The sequence below is a fragment of the Poecilia reticulata genome, linkage group LG4 (genome assembly GCF_000633615.1).
Source record: "Poecilia reticulata strain Guanapo linkage group LG4, Guppy_female_1.0+MT, whole genome shotgun sequence".
NCBI lineage: Eukaryota > Metazoa > Chordata > Actinopteri > Cyprinodontiformes > Poeciliidae > Poecilia > Poecilia reticulata.
Window position 1 is genome coordinate 26,945,737 of NC_024334.1, and position 24,555 is coordinate 26,970,291.

The 24,555-nt window shown below is 38.8% G+C and overlaps 1 protein-coding gene across 40 annotated transcripts in view; it reads left to right on the forward strand.

Annotated features, from left to right (window-relative positions):
* Nucleotides 1-24,555, forward strand: part of adgrl2a (adhesion G protein-coupled receptor L2a) — a 127,241-nt gene that overhangs the window by 66,465 nt on the left and 36,221 nt on the right. For 32 of the 40 annotated variants that reach the window (XR_533604.2, XM_008408083.2, XM_008408086.2 and 29 more), the window contains 6 exons: nt 1,501-1,515; nt 2,624-3,424; nt 20,259-20,552; nt 21,084-21,187; nt 22,925-23,110; nt 23,695-23,733. Coding sequence is in view for 39 of the 40 variants with exons in the window: in XM_008408083.2 (XP_008406305.1) it covers nt 1,501-1,515; nt 2,624-3,424; nt 20,259-20,552; nt 21,084-21,187; nt 22,925-23,110; nt 23,695-23,733 (1,439 nt within the window). In the remaining variant the exon portion in view is untranslated. The remainder of the gene's footprint in view (nt 1-1,500; nt 1,516-2,623; nt 3,425-20,258; nt 20,553-21,083; nt 21,188-22,924; nt 23,111-23,694; nt 23,734-24,555) is intronic. The other 8 variants (XM_008408093.2, XM_008408095.2, XM_008408056.2 and 5 more) reach the window with 3 other exon arrangements.

A 24,555-nucleotide genomic window follows, 5' to 3' on the forward strand; every position in this document is an offset into this window, starting at 1 on the left:
TTTTACCTGACCACAGCACTTTTTGCTGTGTCCCCTTCATGGTTTGATGCAAATTGATAACTGGACTTTTCATGGATTTTTTTCAATCATGTCCTGCTTCTTGGCACTCTTCCACAAGGACCAAATTTGTGAAGAGAGTGACTAATACTTGTCCCGTCGACAGATTCTTCCACCTGAGCTCTGTGAACTTATGCAATTTCTCCAAAATTACCATTGGCTTCTTGTTCTCTGACTAGTTCTCTCCTTACCGAATTGTCAATTTAGGTATAATCCACCTCATTGTATGTTTGAAGCTTGAGATATTGCTTTAAGCCTAACTTTAGCTTCTTCATAATTTTATCCCTGACTTGTCCGCTGTGTTCCTTGGTTTTCATGATGCAGTTTGTTCACTGCTGTTCTCTAACAAACCTCTAAGGCCTTCATAGATCAGCTATATTAACACTAAAATTAAAAGACACACAGGCGGGCTCTGGACTTAAGAAGGCAATTAGTAGTGATGTATTTTATTTATTGGTATCAGACTAAAGAGGGGCATTTTAAATGTAGATCAGGCTTTTAATCTGTGAAAAATCTTGAAATCCATACATCTTTTCCCTTTTAGTTAAAAAATCAAGCTCTGTGTTTTGTGCATCTCACATAAACATGCAAAAACATTAGATGAAAACACAGCAAGGTACTTTAGCAACAACATTTTAAAATAGTTTAGATATTTTCCTTCCCACTTCTCTTTACCAAATTTGAGACTACCTATAAGGCTTGCCATTTGTACACATGTTTTAAAGCATATTTGGTTGTTAACTACTTAATCCATCTGCCTATACCCTATGTCTCTTCCATCAGTTGTTCTGTTTATTTTTTATTTTTTACTTTGATTTGTCACCCGTCTTTGTAAAAGAAAAACAGCTAAATAAAAAAGAACTACTTTTTGTGGTTTGTGGTGGTGGGTGGATTAAAGGAACCAAAGTACGGTTCTACTTCAGTTTGGCCTTCCAACAACTTACCTTGAAAATCCGTTGCATTCATTGGTGCAAACCATGATTATTATGAAGTTTGCTTTTGCCCTCTTTCTTGCTGGAAAAGAGACGGCTTTTGTTGTGTTCAACACCATTTCTGTTGAGAAGTTTTACTGAAATATATTATGTTTTATGTAGAAGCGAAATGGAAGTTGTCATCAAGGACAGCACAAAACTAAATACGTGGAATCTAGTTTTGTTAAAATCCATCCACCACAATAAACCAATCTGACAACTGTTCACAAACGCAACAACTGTGATCGGACCATTTTTGTCTGTGAGAGTCTAACCTCTTTTTTACAACAGGACTTTGACAGCTGTGTGCCATCTTTCTCACAACTTTCCTGCTTCTAATAGGTGTACCCATCTATTTCCATGTCTCATAACATGTTACTGCATATGTAATCATAGCAATGACAGTTAATTCATATTAATCTCTTTTTTCCCCTTGCACCCCTTTCATTCTCTCTTCCAACGCTTAAAATAGAAGTGGAGCAAAAAGGTAAATAACAGACATGATCAAAACCCTAGCTCCTTGTTTTGTGGCATCTGGTTGTAAATTACCTATTTTCTCATGGTGGCCTCTACAAACACATTGCAGATGTTTCCTTTCAGAATTCCCCCCGCCCCTTTCCCCCCTTTCTCCAGCTGTAATGTTAATGGCCAGAGAAGAGCTGTAAGGGAAGTAGTGAGGCTGGCCATAAAAGAAATGGCACACATGCAGCCCAAAAGATGTAAATGGGGGTGTATTGGCTGCAGTCCTTAGGGACATCCTCTTCTCATTCTCCCTGTGTGCTTTTGCTACTCAGCAGAATCTCCTATTGCCTGGCTTCCAAACCCCTTCCCATAGCATGCTATGGTAACAGTATTTCTTGGGCCTCTTTTCAAGCTATTGCATTCTACTGTCCCCTTTTTCTCCAAGCTCCCCCTTCTCACTCTTCCTCCAACATTACTTTCATCTTGACCACTTGCTTCTCTTTTGTCTGTTGATTCTTATGCCTTTTATACCTCAAAGCAACAACCAAAACACCTCAACAAACCCTTAGTTAAAGTATCTTAAAATGTAACGATTGTGATATCTGCACCACTTTGTAAAGACAAACATTTCTGGTGTAATGGAGTGGTGTACTCGAGGACAGTCCAAGTACACTTATACACACACACACACACTTTTGCAGACTCGGCTGACTCCTGTTCTGTCATAACCTCTACCATCTATTGCCAAGTGACTTATTTTGTTTAGTTTTTTTTAGTTTTGTTGTTGTTTACAGGACCAGTTTTTTATTAGGTTATGTTTCTATTCGACCCCCTTCCCTTTTTTATGTTCTAGTCAGCAGTAAATGTTTGAGGCCAACCTTTAATGTTTCAAACTTTATATTACAATTTAATAATTTGCTTGATAACTTTTGTATTTTGTTTTCTTTTTGTGCCCCTGACTAAAATTGTTATAGTGATTGTGCATAATGCCCATAAATATTTGTTCATACTTTGATTAGAAATTATGTAGAAGAAATTGATGCCAGAGAACGTGTTGTGATTATAAATCCTAGTTTCATGTTTCACCTTTTAACCTGTACCTGTTTCTCATTTTACTCTTCTCCCATTGCTAGTTTTTCTTTGTCCTGGGACTCTGAAAGCTGTCGGTGACCCTTCCTTTCGGTTTGAGGTGGAGCAACAAGCTGGGGCCTGGTGCAAAGACCCGCTTCAAGCTGGCGACAAAATCTACTTCATGCCTTGGACTCCATATAGGACAGACACATTAATCGAATATTCCTCCCTGGATGACGTCCAAAACGCCCGGCAGACCATCACCTACAAGCTGCCTCACCGGGTGGACGGGACTGGATTTGTGGTCTACGACGGGGCCGTGTTTTTCAACAAGGAGCGCACGCGCAATATTGTGAAGTTTGACCTGAGGACTCGCATCAAAAGTGGCGAGGCCATTATCAATAACGCCAACTACCACGACACGTCCCCCTACAAGTGGGGAGGCAAAACAGACATTGACCTGGCGGTAGACGAGAATGGGCTTTGGGTGATCTACGCCACTGAGCAGAACAATGGCATGATGGTTATCAGTCAATTGAACCCGTACACGCTTCGGTTTGAGGCTACCTGGGAAACTGCATATGATAAGCGCTCAGCCTCCAATGCCTTCATGGTTTGTGGAGTATTGTACGTTGTGCGCTCCACCTATGAAGACAATGAAAGCGAGGTCAGCAAAAGTCTGATAGATTACGTTTATAACACCAAACAGAATCGTGGGGAATTTGTCGATATCCACTTTCCCAATCAGTACCAGTACATTGCAGCTGTGGATTATAATCCCAGAGATAACCAGCTCTATGTGTGGGATAACTTTTACGTCCTGAGGTACAACCTGGAGTTTGGCCCGCCTGACCCAGCACATGGTAAGAACTAGCCTCACATACACATCTTCTACAGACAGTACATGTAAACATGATTGCAGAAAAGTTTAAATTCCTAACAGGTGCATTTGATGAATCCTTGGTATTCCACATGTACTATCAGGTGCCATAACTGACTGATTTTTAGTTTAGAACCCTATATGTCAAAGATATGTTAAGGAAAGCTCTTAGTAGGAAAGCATCTTGAGGCTGTCTGAAGTGATAAACAACACCTAGAAGCAAGTTACCTTATCATGGAGGATCAGCATCCAGGGGATTTGGAGAGGTTTACCATCCCTGCATTCCCAGAGCACCAGATGCTAAAGCTTGGGGGACCACTGCTAGCATGTCCTTTTTTAAGAGCAAGTGAGACGGGTAGAAGCTGAGTTACAGTATGTCTGCAACTCTGGAAACACACATGCCAGGACATGTGTAAAGTCTGGCCGAGGGCAAGGTGAGATCCTTCCCGGAGTAATGCTGAAATGCCAAATCTCTGTTGGCTATTAAAAAGAGGAAAAAACATCTCACCCTCCGAGACAAGAGTGTAAGGATTTAAGGTCCCGCCTAGGAAAGAGATGTTAGACACGAGGGAGAAGGATCAATCATCCAGGGTTACATCAGCTGCACATGTTTTTAATTTAGTTGTCAAGAGCAGAGAAGTAGCTAGTCCAGACCTGTGATAGCCCTTGCACTGAGAATATAATAACAGCAATTATCCTAATCCCCTTCACACCCAGAATCTTAAGCCCAAGACATACCCAACACATTCAGTGATGAGCCACAGAGGTCAAGCAACTTTTCCACAGATTATCAGGGAGCTCGATATTTATTAATATGTTTGCTCGTCCACTTTGGTAGTGATAGGTTGTGGGCTAAGGCTGCTAAATTGGGTTCAGTCAGTGGAACAGCTTCAGTATAGCCAGTAAGAGGCAGGCTTTACTGTGACAAAGAATAAAGTCCAGTTTTCAAAGAAGAAGTAATAAGTAATATGCCAGAAATCCACTGCCACAGCTAGAATTGTTATTATTCCGCCTTTGAATGTTTGATGTTCCTCCACAGAAAATATGACAGAACTGAATTCACTAGTTGCATTTTACAAGTATTATTAAATAATTTCATGAGGATAATGTGGTAAAAATTTATACCCTTATTTTAGATTATGAATAAGCAACTGTTTTACATACTTATGCTAGAAAATTTATGGTGTGCTTCAAGGTTTCTGGAAGTAAACCTTGAACATTCCTAACCTTTTTACCACATAATAATTAATTTACAGTGCTTTGGGAAAATGTTTCATTTTGTATATATTTTGTCACATTACAGAAACAGACTTAATTGAATCATATTGTATTGCTTATGAGCACAAAGTAATTCTTAACTGTCAAATGAAAAGAAAATTGTTGCTAAAGCTACACTACACATCACTCTGAAAACACTATTTTCATTGTGGCAGCTGTGATGTTTCTCAGTAGGGACATGAAATCTGGTGAAGAATAATGGAAACATTCATTGAGCTAAATAGTAAAGGAAAGCCCAATGAAGTTCACAAAAGACTTCAAACTTAGACAGAGGCTTATGGTAAGACCTGGAAATTGCCATTCATAGACAATCTTCAGCCCATCTAACTGCACTCGAGCTATCTTGCAAATAAAAACATGCAAACAGTAGACAAATGGCCAAGAGATTTGTTGGTATAATTGTAGCAAAAGCCGGTTCTGGAAAACATTGATCTTAACCTGGGGTGTGCAGGATACATACAGTGTACCTGCCAAACTTTTCAAATATTTTTTGTAAAATAAAATTGAAAACATCTATCTTTTTTCCACCCCACTTCATAATCATGCAGTGCTTAAAGTTTGTTGTTGTAGTGTGAAGAAAATTTAAAAATTGATTCATATTGCGTTGCATGTTTTGGAAGAAAATTATTGTTTACTGGCTGTGAAATAATCTGGGAGCAGTTCAGAAAGAGTCTCCGTTTTTAGCCTCGCTGATATGGATTGAGCTACAGCAAGCAGGCTTTATGCTCAATTGATCGGTTCGTCGTTGAACTGACGCAGATCCCCGACAGCAGAATCAGATGTTTTTAATGGGGTCTGGTACAGTCCAGTTATTTGTCTGCAAAGTGGGAAAACTCACTTAAACACACAGTTAGACTTCCCGACCAATGTAATAACCCCATCCTCTCTTGCTGTTGAGTATGCTTGGAAGCTTTGCAGACTCTAGCTGACACAGCATATGTCCTCCTTGGGGCACACATTTTTATTTTAATGTCAACAAGGACTTTGCTCTCTCTTCTTGACAAATGAGACCTGAGTCTGGCCCTGCTGCTGACTAATGTATGTTGAGCTGAAGTCGATGAGAGTGAGCCAGAATGGTCCAGGATGATCATCAAGTTGTCAATAAACTTGTCCTCCCACATGGCTGATGTTGACACTTAAATGATGGCACTTTTTTTTCTTGCTGTCACTGGACGCCCTCTCTTTAATATCTTGATGCTCGTTTGACTGCCTCACTTGGCACTAAAACAAGCTATCAAAAAGCACAATGCGTTTGAGCAATTTGGGGTAAAAAGAGTGCAGAACTTTGAAAACAAATTGAAGTGAAATCTACATGATCTAAAATGTAATCCAAAAACATTTTAAAGATTAATTAGTGATTTTTGAACTCATCTTAGTGGATTGCTTGCATGACTGTCTATGTATGGACCTTACTTCAAAATTATAAGTGCTGGGATGAGCTCAGGACTCCCTCAAACCTTAGCAAGTCAAACAAGTGTGCTTTTATTTCCAAGATGTGGAAGAGCTGTTATATTTGCGAGAATTAGATTTATCTTCAAAAAAGAATTTTGCTGCATGCACAGAGGGTAACTTATTGAGGCATTTTTAGGAGAAAAACAGCTGACGCAGAATTTTCCATGCAGCTTCTCCTTGCACTGCCCCAATATTTCTCAAGTGCACAAACATCTAACCCATTTGATTTGGCTTGACATTTAAAGCAAAACCTCAAAGTGATGCTTAAGCACTGTGTGACAGACAGTTGAGTTCTTGTCACCTCTGATAATTTTTCCCGCCTAGAGACAAGATCATCTCTTGTAGGATTATGGAGGAATAGATGGGGTCACATCCAAACTGCGGCTTCACTGGAAGTAGACATTAAATGGGTCAGCAAGTCTCACTCTTGGCTTGAAGCCGCAGCCCCGTAATCTGCTCATTTAACTGCAAGTTTTCTTCTTTGCATATCGGAACTTGTAAAAGAAAACTGTCCGACATTGAGTATTACAAATGACATAATTAAATTGATTTAAATGAGGTATCCCCAGGAAAACTCATTATATTTTTATATTGAAAAGAAAGTCTATTCTGATGTCACATATTAAAGCAGTTTTTAACCAAACATGTATACAAAACTTTGACTAGTTTTGTAATGGGACACAGAAGAGACTGTAAAACTTTTTTTTTTTTTCTTGTAACAAAATCACCAATATACAACAGCTCAGTTATGCTGCAATTAAGACCCACACAAATCTTAACTTTTAAGACATCAATACATATGCAGACACTTTTGAACTTTGCTGCAACTTCAAATGAACCCTGGGCTATAGGAGATTTTAAGAACGAAAATGATACAATTTGTTAGACATTATTGGGTACAGTTCACTGGCATGACTTGGCAATTAACTTTACAGCTCTGCATGTGGTCAAGAAGATGCCCTGTATTTTCAATGTATGGAAAATGCCTTACAATGCAAAAATGCTCAGCTGCTATAACTGTGTGTGACTTGTATGCATTAGGAGGCCCCCCCCGGAGAGCTTACCTCATACAGTCTGATGAATACACAGGTCTCTAATAAGCAGCACGATGATTTATTCCTGTCTTCTTTGGTGCTTCCATAGAGGTTAACTTGCGCATGCAAATATTTAGAGCAGCAATAAGGAAAGTCAGTCAGATAGATGTAAATTTTAAAGGAATAAAGCAGCCTCTATTTGAAATTGGGACAAACATAAACATAAGTGTACACAGATTTATTTATTTATTTTTCCATTCTGTGTCAGTTCAAAACTTTACCCCTTCAAAACTTGTAGCTCCATTTCATCCTTTCTCACGTCCATTTTGTGGAAACAGCTCAACTCTTCGGTGAAATCGTTTACAGTGTCCTCCGCTTCTTTGCGTTCAACCTTATTTGTTTACGGTTTGACTTACCCTGATTACGTCAAAAGTTGGTGCTGAGGTTTGACCCAATTACAACAGACGGACACATCGACACTGCATTTATAGTCTCCTGCAAGTGGTTTTATTGGTGTCAGTGACACTTTAAGGGGACACAAAAGCTAGCAGTGTTATCACGGATCAAAGAGCGGAGCACAAATGGCAGCTGCAGACATGGATAACAATATACCTTTGCACAGTTGTTATTCAGGAGCGCATTGACATGAACGCCAATGTCTGTCGTCATGGCAACCGCACAGTCTTCTCTTAGCGAGTGTTATTTTAGTATTTCATTTAGACCTATCACAATAATCTCACGTGTCTGCTTATCCAGAAAATAGGATGTCTTCTACAGTAACACATTAATTGATTTCCCAGTGGTTAGTTCAGATGGTTTAAGTTTTGCTGTGTTACTGTCTTTCATGATAACCACTTTCCACATAGATTGCAGTAGTTGAGAGTGAAATGAACAACCTACTCTTTAATAAGAAGCCGATAGGGCATGTTAAGAAAGAGTCATCTACATAAAGTCATCTACTAAGATATGGTTGTTGTAGTTCTAGTTGTATGTTTCTGTCATTATGCTGAGTTTCCAAAAATAACTATAACAACAATGGCCAAAATGGAAAGCACTTCATTTCTTAATTCGTTTGTTGTTGTTTTTTAACTCATAGTTTATAGATCCATCTGTACCCAGTCGTTTTTTTTTTCCTTTCAAGAAACCTAATTGGCAATTCTGAAACACATGGCTTCATAGCCTTAGTCTACACTACCACTGGGTGAAAAACATTTTCATGTGTTTTGTAAAATCAAAGTCAACATCTAGCTTTTACAGCCATTTTATGTGCTCAGGGAAAATGGCAATGACTTGTTTCTATGACACAGTCACCAGTTGCACAGCGCCAGGGTCCAGGACGTGTTAAAAACGGCCAATTTGTTTGTTTGCCTGAGCAACAATCCCTCCTTCTCCCTAAGCCCCCGTCAGCTGCCCAAGTGGACACAGCGGTGTGAAAGGAGAGGTTATCGATGTGGAAAATCACCCTTTTTGTTTTTGTTTGCCTGTCCTCCTGCCTTATTTGTCATGCTATGGTTTCTCTCTGTCTGTCTACTTCCGTCTACTATTTCCCTCTGCCATTGCCTCGCCACTGTGATCAGATTTTAGTTTTAGTTTACTTTCTACTTATTTGTAGGAACTGTTATTTTTTTTCTCTGTCTCACTTTGATCTTTGCGCCTCTTATGATCTGCTATGAGACATGGCCACGAGTAAAACGTACACATTTCTATTTCTCCTGAATTCAGGGTAAGACCATGGCTAGACTACTCAAATAAAGCCTGGTGGGAGCAGTTCACTCTAAATGACTGGATTTAAGTAAATCCAGAGCTCTGCCTCCTGGGAAACTATACATACAAAAACAGGACAAGGATGCTCATCACGCACATGAAGATCAGGGATCACACTGCATACTTTTGACGTTCAGAAATAATGTTTCAAGTGCTTCAGCAGCTTTATGTCTAGCAAGGATTTATTTTTTTCAAAACTGCAAAGACAGTAATTTTTCTACTTTCCCCTTTCCTTAAAGGGAAGCATTTTAGATTGACTCAGTAATTCTGATAAGGAAAATCTCTTTAGCTTCCGATTTGAGTGCAAATTCTTACTCATTGACCTAATCTACTGTCAGAATGACATTGATTTTAATTAACTGCACAAGCCAACAAATCTAATCAGTCATTTCGCTTTATATTATAATGTTTGGCAACATTTTATTGTCATTTTTTAATAATTATTAATTCTAGATTCCCTGTGTGTGCTAATTGTTACACACCCAAGCTTGTCTTGGGGAAAATGGTCTAACAAATGACTGCACAATGTATCACAGTCATCAAGGCCATATCAATTTGTGCAACATGGAAATATTTGGTAGGCTATAATGTTTTAGGGGGTTCGTGCATTCAAATGTTTCACGCTGTAACAATCTGCTTGACTCTGTCTGCTTGACAGTGCCAAGACACTGAGCATAAAAGACAGTGTCTTGGCACTGTCTTTTATGCTCACTTCTAGTATTAATCCTGGTGACCAAGATGCTAAAACTTTGTAAGAGTGCTGAGGGCATTGTGGTGATGGAAAAAGAGTGCTGAAGTGAATGTGGGGTAATTGCTGTTTATACTGCCGTTCTAATGTTGAGCAATAACACTGATAGTCATGTTTTCTTAATATTGTGCAGTAATAGCATAACATAAATCTAGATGGGCAAAGCCGGAAGACAAATTTAGCATTTTCCCTGTTTATTTCTTGCTAAAAGTTCAAACAAAAATGAAAGAGAAAGTAAGGAGTGTGATGCACAATTCATCAAAATGAAGCATCTCATCTAATAATACCTTATTTAACAAAGGCACCTAAATAATTAACATCCTGACTAACTAGAAGAAAAAAAAATGAATATTCATCTAACCTTCTTCTCATTCTCATGAACAGAAAAAAATGTGCTGCACAACCCCAAAAAAATGTCAGTCGTTTTCTACAAGGCCAATTTGAGAAACAACAATTCAAGAACATTACAGCAGAACACAAACTTACAAAAGTTTTACAAAATAACAAATAGGCTAACGTAGCAAAATGTTTAAGACCTCCACACAGACACGGTGTGTTTGTGAATAAATTGCCAAAGGGCACAATTGGTACAACTTGACGGACTTTATTTATAGGCCAATTCTGAATAATGATTGGCTGAGGAAACCCAGGCAACAACCAGCTAGTTGAGCCTCTGCAGCCAATTAGCTAACAGGGAGGAGTAGCAGCACATTTGGTCACAAAACACATTTTCCTGCTGAATGTTGTCCTATTGAACAAAGTTCTCCCTAAGTCTTGGAATTTCTGCTCAATTTGCTGAGATGCTGGCAAGTTTTACTTGACTCGTTTTTTTCCAGATTTCTTGCTCAATCTTTAACGCCTTTATACAAAACTTTACCAGAAATTGCCAGGAAATGTTTTTTAATTTAATCAAGCTTTTTGAAACAAACAAACAAACAAAAAATAACACAATGGAAAATCTGAAACTGAAAACAAAACAGACAGCAGAGAACAAGATGCTTTCAAAACTTGTCACCTGTTGCCGTAATGGTGTAGGAGCTCACAGGACTCAACTTTGTTATGGCATTGTCGACAGATGCCAAAAATATATATATTTTTCCTGATTTTTAAAAATGTAAAGGAACTCTGTGAGCATGTAAACTGTGATATTTGTTTTCAAGATGTTACAGATCTTATAGTACAATTATCGTGACTTTTGTTTAGATTTATAACCTCCATTTACGTATTTTGATTCAGTCAGATTATGTGTTTACAATTGATTTGTGACATTACCACGACTATAGGCTGATGCCATTGTCAACTGAATTGACAACAATTCAGTTTGCTTTCTGGCATCAGCTGGTGACCAGCGTCATTGCATACCACGTTTTTAAACAGTTACAGTTTCAAAACCACATTTCTTTTTTCTGTTTCTGATTTAAAGTCATTTTAATGAAAGGAAAAAGGAAGTGGTCAACTAAGCCAAGTTTACTCCATCTGCATAGAGAAGGCAGCTAAAAACACTGACATTCAATGTTTAGTCTGGTCACTTGAGTAGTGCCATCCATCACTCTTATGAGAGTAGCACTCTTAAAACTAGTTGGAAAAGCAGTTAGATTTTGTTTTATACCGTTTTGTCAATATGGCAGTACGTTATTTTCGCATAGAGTTATCTGTGCACAAAGTGAGACCTTCATACCAGCCCTTGCTTACATGCAACTGAAGACTTTTTAGTGCTTAACCTCAGTCCATGACCTGAAATATAATCTTTGGTTCTTCTCCAGCGTCAAACATTATGGACAATGGGTAGCGCCAGACGAGAAAGGCCATTTCACACTGCTTTCCCGAACACACCTGAAACATGATGTTTTATCAAAAGCTCAAGCTGCTTGTAATCTCTCCCCTTGAAATGTGTCAATGGCTGAAGTTAAACTGCTGTACAGAGTGCTGTTAAATGATACCCACTGACAACATACAAGCATTCAAGCACCAGCAAACCTGGGATTATGATTTAAAACGTCATAAAGCGTCGCTTTACATGAAAGCGGAGCGAGGGAGAGAGAGGTAGTGATTATGGTTACACTGAGCCTTATAGCCAAGGGGATCCAGTCTCTTGTTTGATTACAGTCAGTCTGTGAAACAAGGCGTATTAAAAGAATTATTACTCAGACATCACAATGGTCCCCCATCACTGCCTGACACACGCCTTTGAGGAGATTTATTTCACACTGTCTGATTATTGTGTCTCTGGGAGTCTGTGTTTCTCTAATCTGTGCATGTGGATTTGTGTGGGTTTTTCTGTTCTACACAGCTATGCTGTTGTGTGCACACGTGCTCATGCATTTTCCAGCCCCTCAGATGTGTGCCTGAGTCTGAGGTCTTTATTTCTACGTCTGTGCCTGAGTGACCAACTTTCATCAAGCACTGCATTACATGTTTAGTCTGCTTGGCACACTTTGAGTTAATGCTTGAAATTTGAGGCACGTACAGTTACAGAAAACTGGTAGGAGATATAAAAAAAATGTAGTCTGACAGCTGCTGAGTCTGTTTCCTTGACTTTGGTGTTATTTTGTCTGTAGTGCTGTATATAAATGTGTACATGTTTGCAGTTGCGTGGGTATAAGTGGAGTGCACTGCCTTGCCTCTGTCCATATTAATCCACGCACTGGCACTGTCAGAGAGCGAAATGTTCGAGGYGGCAGTAAATAACATAATCTAGCTATTAGGTTTTGTTTCCTAAGACATGGATGTGTACTGAACACACTTTACAAGGACATGGCTCCTGGGAAATTATGTGATTTTTTCTTTTTCTCAGCTTTCTTCATATTTACTGCTGATACACCAGCAATCATACGCATTGTTCCCTTTCACAGCTACACATGCGATCCAGAGTGAAAGATGTGTAATCCAATTTCCTTTGTGTGTATTTTTCTTATTATTGGTAGATATCAAATGCATCACAAACCTGATATAACTCATTACACTGTTTCATAGTCAGTAACAGCTCTATTTCCATATGAACTTGGATGCATTTGGCTGCATCCAGAAAGYGAATATTTGAAACAGAGATGTTTTATTAACTGTTAGTTATTTATTCATGCTATGTTATTTACACTTCTTTAAGGATGATCAAGACTTTATTTTTGTTAACCTATCATTTTTGTTGAATGATTTAAGCAGTTTTATTACTCCTTTATTTTTAAAGGAGCAAAAGTTTGTGACCTGCTTCTAATTGCATTTTTTACAGTAAAGATTTGACCTACTCATACTAATTTTCACATTTACGAACTGCAACACGGAAACAGCTTTCAAAATACTTGTTCTATCCTCACTATTTTTACATGCTCATTAATTATTCRTATTACGAGCAGATGTTTGAGCTACGTATTCCAAAAAGCATTGTTTATACCAATATTCTGAGCAAAGGAAACACTCATTGAGTCTTTTTAGTTGTTTTACCATTTAATGGTGATTAGTATGATTAGCCCAGCTAGCATTACTGAAACTGCAGTTTCCATGTGTATATTCTAGAAGCTTCAGATCAGTTTCTTTACTTTAATGTTCTAAATGACTTAAAACATTAATAAATACAAAATGTTCCATAACAGATATCGGCTAGTCCAAAGATTAAATCTGTGTTCAGCCTTCCTGTTACGTGCCGTAGGTCATTTGTCGTAGGAAATATGACTTCCTTTTAAACAGTGTATTATGTCCCTTTGCTTTCTCTCCCATCATTTTAAACACTTCACTTGTACAGAAAATACATCTATCCACACTGAAGTTTATTCCTGTCAACATAAGCACAGGTGCACTCCCTGTCTTTAAAAACAATGAACGTTACAGTTTCTGGCAGGTTTATCACTGGTTGACCTTACAGTAGAAACTGTATGCTCAATAGTCATTTCTTAATGCATAATTTATATTTTGTTGCCCAAGCACATTTGGGCAACAACATAGATCAAGATCCTGAATTGTCAGATGACCCAATGGCTTGCTAAAAACTTCTAGCAAGGCCTTCTGTTGTTTTTTTTTTTTTTTGTTTTGTTTTTTTCTAACACATCCATATTTTGAAAAGGACAGTTTTTTTTTACCTTAGCACAGAAGATTTACAGACTACCTCTCTTTGAACAGAGAGATAGATTTTTTTTTTTTGTATGAAACTGCACCTAATATCACCAGCAGGTTATTCTGCAAGAGCACAGAAAATAGGGAAAGTAAGAAAGAAGATGGAAAGTTTCTTTTAACTTTTTTCCTCATGAGTGTTCCTTTCCGATTTCCTCCTCTGTCACAAGATAAACGGCACCTGGTAATGTGCCTGAGACATTACGCTGATGAACAACCATCCAGAGTCAGTAAAGCTATTAGACATAATATAACAGACACACTTGCTGTCGTCTTCCATTTGTCATTCTGACATGAGTACTCAATCCTGATAGACTCCATGTAAGCATGGGGATTGTGCGTATGTGAGGGTGTCTCTGTGAGTTGAAGTTCTCACTGTACATGTATGCATATTCTCTGACAACACTTGATGAGCCACACTCTTCTTTTTGATTCCAATCTTGTTTTCTGTCATCGATCCCAGACCTGTAAACCCCAGCGGTAATAACAAAACCACCAAGAAGTGAAACAGTGTGTGGGCATCGAATCACACAAAGAGGTTATGAATAAGCCTGTCCTGACTATTGGCTGTACTTTGGAGAATATCAGTCTATGCACTCACACTCCGTGACAGCTAATTGAAGCTTCCCCTTGGGCTGAGCTCAGCGGAGATATAATAATCAAGAATCCTGCCCTGCTTTTTGCTGCATATAGTCCAAACAGTGGAACTCTTCTTTTGTTGTTWTCAAAGGAATATTGTACAGGGAATGCATCTGGCGGTGTCAGACGTCTGACGCCCCAGTAGAAGACAAGATGTTATGAATCAGACAAAAAAAATGTCCTCTGCAGCATTGCTTAAAGATCAATAGCTATCCGTCATAGAATCTACTTATAAACATATCAACTTGAACAGCTCTGAGTGGATTGGCCTTTTTTTTTTAAATCTTAGGTTCTTCCTTCCTGCTTTCACTGGATTAAACCGAACCAAGCTGYAGCATAAAGGTAATAAGGTTATTGTGCTGTTGGCAGAAATGCAAGCTAGYAACACCACATACACGTTAAAAGCAGCATTCCGAGAGGCTTGCATTGTTCATGTGCAACTCTCAATGGGAAGTATAGCCTGCATTCACATTAGCCTCTTTTTCATGCAGGAAAGAGGATTATGTTGCATCGTAAACATGACATGAAAACCTCACCAACGGGATTATAGTAGCCCTTTCATCTAATATGTCCGCCTCGTATTATTCCTCATTAATGAGGTTCTTTATAGAGCAGCTGTTTTCAGCTGTGGTGTGAACCTATATCAACAGCTTTTGCAATGCAGAGCMTTTTTAACTTATTAATAGAGATACACCAGTAGACGTTTTTAACAAGTTTTATWATTTTTTTTATTTTTTACAGAAACGCAACAATTATTCCTGTAAGGCTAAAAAAAAAGTAAAACTTACTTTATAAATGTAAATATTGTAAGAATCTCACCTATACTGTTGTTTTAATTCATAGACTTAAATATTAAATTTTGTTAGTTTTTAAGTTGGACATTCATAAAATTGTGTTGTGTGRGGAAACGGGTCACAGAGGGAAAACTTAGAAAACCTTTAGCAGGCATTCTGGAGGAAATCTGATCAGATSCAAGTACGCTTCAACTAACTACCTTTTCTATTGGACTCCTCACTCTAATTCTGTCACCCTCCAATGGAAACTCATTTCAGCCAGTTGTTCCTGGCATTTCAATCTTTTAAACACAATCAAAGACTAAAAACCAAAGTGTCGAGTCGGAACACAGACTGGAAGAGCTTTGATTTTTAWCTCGCCTCTTTCTCTTTCACCACAGCAGCCACCGCCCCAGTTCGTCTATCTGGCTTCTTTATTTCGCCGCCRTTAGTCATTAAAAAATCTAAATATTTTACTGCCTTAAACACTGACCTATATGTAGTAAAAATATTATTAGTATTAGGTCAATATTTAAGGCAAATACTGACCTACCAACATATTTTCAAGTATATGCAGAATATTCATTACTGTTGCATAGCAAGCTACTATTAGCTGATTAATTACTCAGACAAAGTGTTGCATGCTTACAAGCTGTAGTGTTACAACAGCGWTAAGAGTGGTTTTTGGCTCTCCTTCAGGTGTTGCAGACATGACTTGCCTGCTTTTTTTGCWACCAGAAATCTCCCCCGACGGCTGACTTTGTTTTTATTGTAAATTATTGTAGTGTAGAAAAAAGAGCAGGARCCTTCTTTTCTTCCAGCTGACTTGCAGTGCTCAGCAGCAAGTCGAAAAGGGRGYGACTCTTAATCTGTATTGCATTCTTGAACATCTCAGTAAGAAAACGTTAAAGTTTGGGAGCGATGTGACATAAATCTCTTTAAAACTGTKKTACACACTTTTGGATTTTTATCTAAAAGGGGAAGATCTTACACGGGTTTGATTTTTATTTCAAATTATATGCGTTCAAGACRTTTTTAAGGCCTTCACAAACCTCATCCAGTGGCRTTCACGCTGCTTTACGGCAGTTTTAATGTTAATTTAAGTCTGATGCCAGAGTTGAGTTTGAGTTTTTACCTTCTTGCTAACTTACCCAAACATTATCTATTCGTTTCCAATGCTGACTCCAGGTAGAAACAAACAAACAAACAAACAAAAAAAACATTTAAAAAAAGCTTGAAAAATATGTATTCAAGTTGTTAACAGACCAATAAAACCCAACATCCCCCCATCCTCAGTCACAACAAGCAGCATTGTTGAATGAGGGAGTAGACAAGATACAGTTGTTAGCAGACATGCAGCAGGAATGCACTTGGGTTACAGTAGATSCCTCTCTGATTTATTGGTTCTAGCTGTGAGCTCTTTATCTTAAATCATGCCTACATGCAGCGATTCATTTTCATTTTATTTCTGTCGGTGTTGTAAATCCCAACACCCCGTGACCCATGGAGTCTGAGATCTTATCTTTCATACTTTGGAAACAGGAAACCTTTGGAGGGCCTCACAGATTTTTGAAGATCATCTGGAGGTTTGCCAAACGACTCCAATCCAGATGTTTTAAAAGAAAGAATATTAACTTACTGTATATGCTCTGCTGACACATTCTAGGTATCGTAAAAGTACGTAMATTTAGGCCAAAATGTTACGAAAGTTAGATTTATTGTGGATTGCTGTTGCTTTTACKGCTGTGAGTCATAAAAACAAAGAGTTAGAGCACAGAAGGGGTTTAAGTGTGTGGCAGAAACAAGTATTTTTCCCAGCCAGCTAAATGCTGGTGCCGAAAGGACGCTAAGGACAGGTTGTCTCTCAGTCACTGTGACAGGCTTTATGGTTGAACATTTCACTGTGTTGAGAAAAAAAAAAAAAGATGCAGGTAGGGGAGGAGGAACAAAAAGACAAGGAGGGTGAGGTAAAGTCAGCCAGGCAAATCCGCCTGCCGCTTGCAGTCAAAACCACAAGGCATCTGTGTACAACTTCACATTCTCYTGCTTGTGTTTGTCTGCRTGTGTTTGTGTGGTTCTCGAGCCCGCAACAGGAGGGAGCACACAGAGTCGTCTCCTCTGGTCAATAGAGCCTAATTCGCCACAGGTAGCCCAGAGCCTCAAAGGCGACTTCCCTTCAGCTCAACTGTGCCGAAGCCTTTCATCCACACCGTGGGGCCCATGGTGATAGTAGTAGGGGTGGGGGTGTGTGCATTGGTAGGAAATTGGGGGTTGCTATCAGCGAGACCCATTATCCAATGGAGGCAACAGATATGGAAGTGTTGTCGCCTGGGGTCTGGTTGCCTCTCCTGCAATCCACCCAAAGACAGAAACTGTCCATTCCTTAGTGAGCAAGGTTGCATTGTTTCTGATTTTTTCTGTCATCATCCTTTGCCTCTGCGTACCTCTATTTTTTTTTTCTTCACACAAACCCCTTTCATTTACCCTCGTCCCAGATATGCCTGTGAATCCCAGCTGTCTTTCTCTTACTGCGGCTCTCTCTCATCCGTATTTTCATCGCTGCTGCGTGGCACTACTGAGAACGACTGTGTTCAACTCAAGCAGTGTAACAGCACCTCTTCACTTTCTCTGCATGCTCTACAGGCAGCCTAATGGAGGAAATCAAAGTGCTCAAACACGATTAGATTCAGTATGCACACCACATTCCAGTCAGACCTCCTTTGATTGATGGAGCTTATCCTTTTTAAATTCACCCAACAAATATCTTTGACAGGGGAATATGGTTTTGTTTAGCGTTTGCTGATGTGGAATGGATTCATATCAGGAAGGTATCAACATTTCATCTATGAAACGTTCTTATATTTGCCTTCTATAAAATGTAAATACAGACTTACTCACTCTGCTCCAGTGAATCTCATAAAATACTTCCTCTTAGTTTTCCTTAGTGGCTGATGTTATGACGTGCACCATTTCCTTTTTTTTCTTCTTTTTTTTTTTTACCTCTAGACTAAGACATATTGGTTTTGCCCTGGGCGTTGCATGAGTTACGACATGGCCACTGTAACACAGTATCAGTGGTTGAGCGAAACTGTAAAATGAATGTTCTGGCACTGTGGCTATACATACAGGTTGGTGCTGCTCCAGTGAAATTTAATTAGCCGTGCCACAAACTCTTCCAGGCAGGAATGATTGCCAAAAGGATGTTACTCTAATTACTGTTCTCCTCATCAGACTCACCAACTCAAATAAGCAGTATTTAAAAAATGCAGGGGGTAATACAGGGGAGACCCTGGATATGTAAACATTACATTTTAAGATTTAAAAAAAAAGGTTTCCAGCACTATGAAGTATTCTTACCACTTGAGCTGCAGCTGTAAGTTTCACTCTATTTTATTGTACATTTTGTGACAAATCAACACAGTTCTACACAGTTGTGATGTGAAAATGAAATATTAAGTCTGTTACAGTAAATCTGAAAAGTGTGGCCTGCATTTGTACTCTATTACTGTTTAGGAATTCTAAAAGTTGGAATCGATTTTATTTGAGGTGGCAAACCCAGACGTCTGAAATTGACTTCAGCTGTTTTGTCAAGGCCATTTGGAGGAACATTTGCAAGCCATCATTCAAAATCAAGTGTGCAGCAAAACTGCAAACAAAAGAGATATTCATCCACAGGAATTGACAGACCTCATTGAGAGGGAATTAGTCTGAGTAGGAATCAAGAGATTCATGTCATGTCTGTTGGATTTGCAGGTATGCACAACCAAGTTCGGATAATCTTTTAATAAATGAATATTATTGTGTTTCTCTTGTCAGGCTTTTAATGAAGCTTGGCACAAAAAATGGCTTTTGCTGAAAAAGAAATTACCTTCTGTTTCTGTTTGCAAAAATGCAACGAGCTATGTCAGGAACATAATAACAAAGAAGTAAAATGCTGAGGTTAGATTAGAGAAAATATCAAAATGTTTAACTCTGCGCATCTATATAAAAATGCCAGTCCATCTTGACTGAAACATATGGTGCTGGTATCTTTATGCTGTGGGAATGTTTCCTTCAGCAGGGACAGGGGAGCTGCTGAACATACAAACAGATCTATAATGGAACAACTTACATCAAAGTACATTTGTCAGAATTAAACATTTATTTTTCACAGATACTTTCTATCCAGTCTGTCTGAGCATAGACTATTCTGGTATAAGATTGGGCAGCAAGTTCAGTCTCTAGATGTGTAAAGCTATCATTATTATTAATTAATGTGTGTTTTGTAATATAAATTTCCTACAAAATACATTTATGCTTGTTAGAAAATGAAAACAATTTTAAGGAGTGTGAATTTGTAATTCCCTGTACCAGCTGTATTGATATCAAACAGATATAGTTGGGACTACATGCAAAAACAATATTGCGACAATATTATGGCGATAATAATGATGGTAGCAAAATGAGTTGAGATAATTGCCTGTTTTCTTTCTTTCCCATCCAGGCCTCCATCACTCTGTGGCCTTAGCATTTTTGAGCAATGTCATTTGTGTCTAGTGTGAACATCTGCTTCCGTAATGCTCTGTCCAACTGGGTAAATATCACATTAGCTTTTAAAATGCAGGTTCATAAGACTTGGAATATATTAGTCAACAGTTATTGGACGCCAAGCAGTGCTTTGCCAAGTGAATATTGCACACACTGATAATCTGCTGATAAAATATTAGCACTATATTGTGTAGCCCTAGAAAGAACAGCGAACCAAACCTTTAAACTTTCCAATTATGCTTTTAAAAATGTGTACATTATACATGTGAAATATCCCCCCTCCAAAAAAAAAAAAACAAGCTGAACTGACCAACAAGTAGCTTCACCTGTTGGTTGTTATTTTTCATGCACTGTTCCTTTGTATTTTCTCTAAATGTACAAATGTGTCTCCCTTGAAAGCACAGTTCATAAATCTCATGGTTTCTCCGCTGAGCTGCACACAACAAATGTCAGTGCTCAACCAAATCATAATTCTCTTCTCTCCCCCGTCTGTCTGCACAGCACCGCCTCTGTCGGAAGTCACTACAGCCACACAGCCTCAGAGAACTACGACCGTCACTACAACAACCACAGCACACTGGGGTGCGGCCAACACTACCACAACGGTGCTTAAGGAGGGCAGCAGGCGAGCGCCCAAGCCGCCGCCTGTAATCCCACAGACGACTTCTCCTCCGCCTCTGGAGTCCTTCCCCTTACCTGAGCGGTTCTGCAAGGCCACTGAGAAAAGAGACATAATGTGGCCTCAGACCCAGAGGGGCATGCTGGTGGAGCGACCTTGTCCCAAGGGAACACGCGGTAAACAGGGCTTTGTCTCACCACAGGGATGTGGGCGCGCTGTGTACGATAAACCTTAAGCATCTCAAGAGAACATCCCTGAGTTTGTCAGATCTGGCTGATACCCCTGCATACCAGTGTATTTTTATTTTCAAAGAAAGCTGCTATTGAGCTAAGTGACAAGAATTTGGTACAGAGTAAGGCTTTTAGCTTTTGAATTCTAGGTCTAAATTTGATTAGGTAATGTGTAATGACTGTGCCGGAGAGAAAGCGGGCTCACATGTATTCCTCTGAGCTTACATGGAGGCCTGTGCTCCTTCTTTTGTTGTGTCTGAAATCATGCTTAGACTTTGTCAGACACAGGACTGATTAGAAGACAAGAAACAGTTGCTACTTTGACATAAAAGCATGCAAAGGAGAAAACAAATATTTCCAGAAATCAAAACATTTGAATGACTTTCTCCTTTGTGGTCCTGTGGATGCATTTTTGGAAAACAGCCTGTGATTTGAGTTGATTCAACCTGACGAATCTTTCCTTGTTTTTCCTGCCAGGCACGGCATCTTATTTATGTCTTCTTTCCACTGGGGACTGGCACCCAAAGGGCCCTGATCTTAGCAACTGTACCTCCCACTGGGTCAACCAGCTGGCCCAGAAGGTTTGTTCAAGCGTCCTTCACTGTTCTTTTTATAAGTGGAATGTGTTGCTGAAAACAGGACAATACAATAATGTAGATGTGCATCTGGATTGATTGTGTCACTATCATGTGACGAATACAACAAATAAAGGCCGCTATTACTTAAAATCTTTGTGTGATTTTAAGTAAATCACACAAAGATTGTGTGTGATTTACTTCACACCGCTCTTCAGGGGTGTGAAACATTATCTCAGGTCGGGTAAAATTGTAAAATAAGCTTTTTTAAAAAGAAAAATTAAATAAAAGCGATATACAGTGCCTTGCAGATATATTCATACCCATGTTGGCTTTTTCACATTTTGACACATTACAACCACATGTTGTAATGGTTGTCTAATGCATAGACAACCATGTCAATAATTTTAAAATGGAAGGAAAATTTACATTTTTGGCTTAGTAAACAAATCTGATCAGTATGAAGCGGTTTTATTTAGACTCTTTGAGTACATTCTTTGTTTCTTTGTACAGCCACCTTTTTGCAAATTAGTGTCAGTGAACATGAATCTTGAAGTTATCCTACAGATTTGCGATTGGATTTTGGTCTGGACTTGGAGTCATTCTAATTTGAATAGACTTTAACATACTGAATTATAAATGTGGTTGCCTGTTAAGGGTTTTGTATTGTTAGTGAACATGGTCTTAAGTCTGTGTATCGCAACACTGTAAGAAGCATGTTTAACATTGAATATAGTGCATTTATGAGGTGATGTGCAGTGGTAGCATGCATGCAGACTAGAAGGGTTGATTTTGATCTCAGCTGACCAAAGCACCTTCGCCCAGATGTTTGCTGTCTCCTATAAATTCTTCATGGTAAACTTTAAGCGATAATTTTAATGACTTTCTTCCTGCCCCTCTACCTTAACGCCCCCGGACTTATTTTTTGCCTGACTACATTTGAGAATGATACTAATCTGGGATGCCAGCTAAGGCTATTAATGCAGATTAAGGCTTTGTTTACTGACAAATTTAAATCTTACAACAGTAAATTTTAGGTACAAAAAACATTTGCCTTTTCCTGTCCATGCTTTTTTAAATTTTTTTTTTATTTCATAGTAAATAGTAACATATCAGCAATATTTACGCAATGTCGGACTTCAGTAAACCCCAATTTGCTATTAGTTACTTTATTAAACTTTGCTAAGTGCATTAAGCATTTCTAAAGAAAGCATAATCCAACTATTTAGATTGAGGTCTTAGTCTGAGTAGATTAAGAGTTTGCTGTTATCTTTTCATTTTGTAAGGTGTTTAAAGTTTGGTCAGATATTTTATAGCCCTACCCAGCTTTACATTTTCTCCACAGATCAATTTTTGACCTGTCTTTCTTCTTGTATCTGATGAAGTTTGTTAACTAATTTTCTGTGACAAATCTCTTGGGCGTTCACAGAACTAGAGCTAGGTAAACTTTACTTACTAATCATGTGACTTCTGATTTCAGCCTGCTGCAGTCGATTTTGTTTTGGAGGATCAGAGGAAAGGCTAGAAATAAATGCCACTTTTCATATGTATGAGCTGCTTAGTGTTGATCTGTTCCAAAAGAACTTAGTGAACATGAATATATTTGCAATGCACTGTAAGTGACTGTACAGTAAAAGTGGTGTATGGGGCTCACTCGCATAGTGATTGATATTACAAACCGGGCTGAAAACAGCCTTGGCCTCTACTGTCTTTGCACTCATTATTCAATCTCTTCCAATGCAGATCCGCAGTGGTGAAAATGCAGCTAACTTGGCCAACGAGTTAGCCAAGCACACCAAAGGCCCGATATTTGCTGGTGATGTCAGCTCCTCTGTGCGTCTGATGGAGCAGCTGGTGGACATCCTCGATGCTCAGCTGCAGGAGTACAGGCCCAGTGAGAAAGATTCTGCCGGAAGAAGCTTCAATAAGGTAACCATGACAACAAAACGTCAATTCCTTATGCATCAGAATCCAAGTCAACCTTCCTATCTATTCTCAAGAGAATAGACAAAAAGCATGTTAGCTGTCAAGATTAAACCTTGTTAAGGCAAGTCAATGTTCAAATTAGTCAAGATAAGCAAATCTGTAAGACTTCCAGAATTTGAAAAGAATGGGAGAGAAGGTCAGCCGACTGATGGAAAAACAGAAAAGAAAGGGGTTACTGTTTTTTTGCAGATCTGTGTTTCATAACATTGATTTTACTTTAATGGCCAAAATATGATGGCATAAATTCTTTGTGATGTGCTAACTTAGCGGGGAAGGAAATGCAGCATGTAATGAATATTAGCCGCAGCACTTTTATTCTTAGACCTCTTCATAAGCAGGTCAGTGGCACAAGGCAATGGGGAGTGGCTGCACCACTCATTTATTAAAAAAAGTTTGTACATCCATATATCAGACATGTCTTTGTTTTCTCCCCATCTTTTATCCAAACAAATGATTTAGTGCAAATTACCTCTCATCTGTTCTTCTTTTTTTTTTTTTTCTTTTTAAAAAAAAAAATAAAAACAAAGCTTCAAAAACGAGAACGGACATGCAGGGCATACATGAAGGTACTGAAGCAATGCTTCTGCCCACTCTGCTTGCTGCTGTTCCCTTTGTCCCCATACTTGCTGTATGTGTCCCAGCCCAAGTCCAGCAGCATGCACCTACTGCACTTTCATCTACCCCTTCTACCCCCCTCCTTCTTGTGCTTCCTGCTTTTCTGAGTCACTGCTTGACACGCAGCCGCAGTTGTACTCAAAGTGTGCTCCGAGACAAGGAGAAGACATCTCCAGTTGCTGGGGCAGCGCTTCTTACAAATTTATTTTATTTCTATTATTTTGAATGTATTGCTGTGTTGCTCTCACCTCTCTGCATTGACGACTATGATGGTTTTTGTCATTCATTCTTCACTTCCTCCTTGCGTTTTCTGAGGGGCGCACGCCCGGATGCACAACACCACAACTCAAAGAGATACTTTGTTCTTTCATCCCTTTCGTTTTTTTCATTTGATGAAGGTTTCACCGCCTTTTTTTTTTATCGTTTTCTGAGAGCTCTTGTAAAAATGTTTCCTTGTTTAGATGTGATTCATTATTGTTATGTTTTCTATCAAGTGCCAACACCTGACCCTTTCACTGCATGCAAAGTATAAATGGTGACAGTTATTTTACAAGGACACATATTTATCTGCAGCTCCATTTGTTTATTAGAGGTCACAAGTCAAATATTATATTAACCTCTTTTATTTTTTATCAACATCTAAACATTGAAGTATTTTGTCCTCACATGTCCCTCATGCATTAGGAACAACCTGTCCTCAACGACCCGCCCCTCCAAATCTTTCCTTTGGGAGAGCATTAAAATAGATCAAGCTAATTAGGCAGCCAACAGAA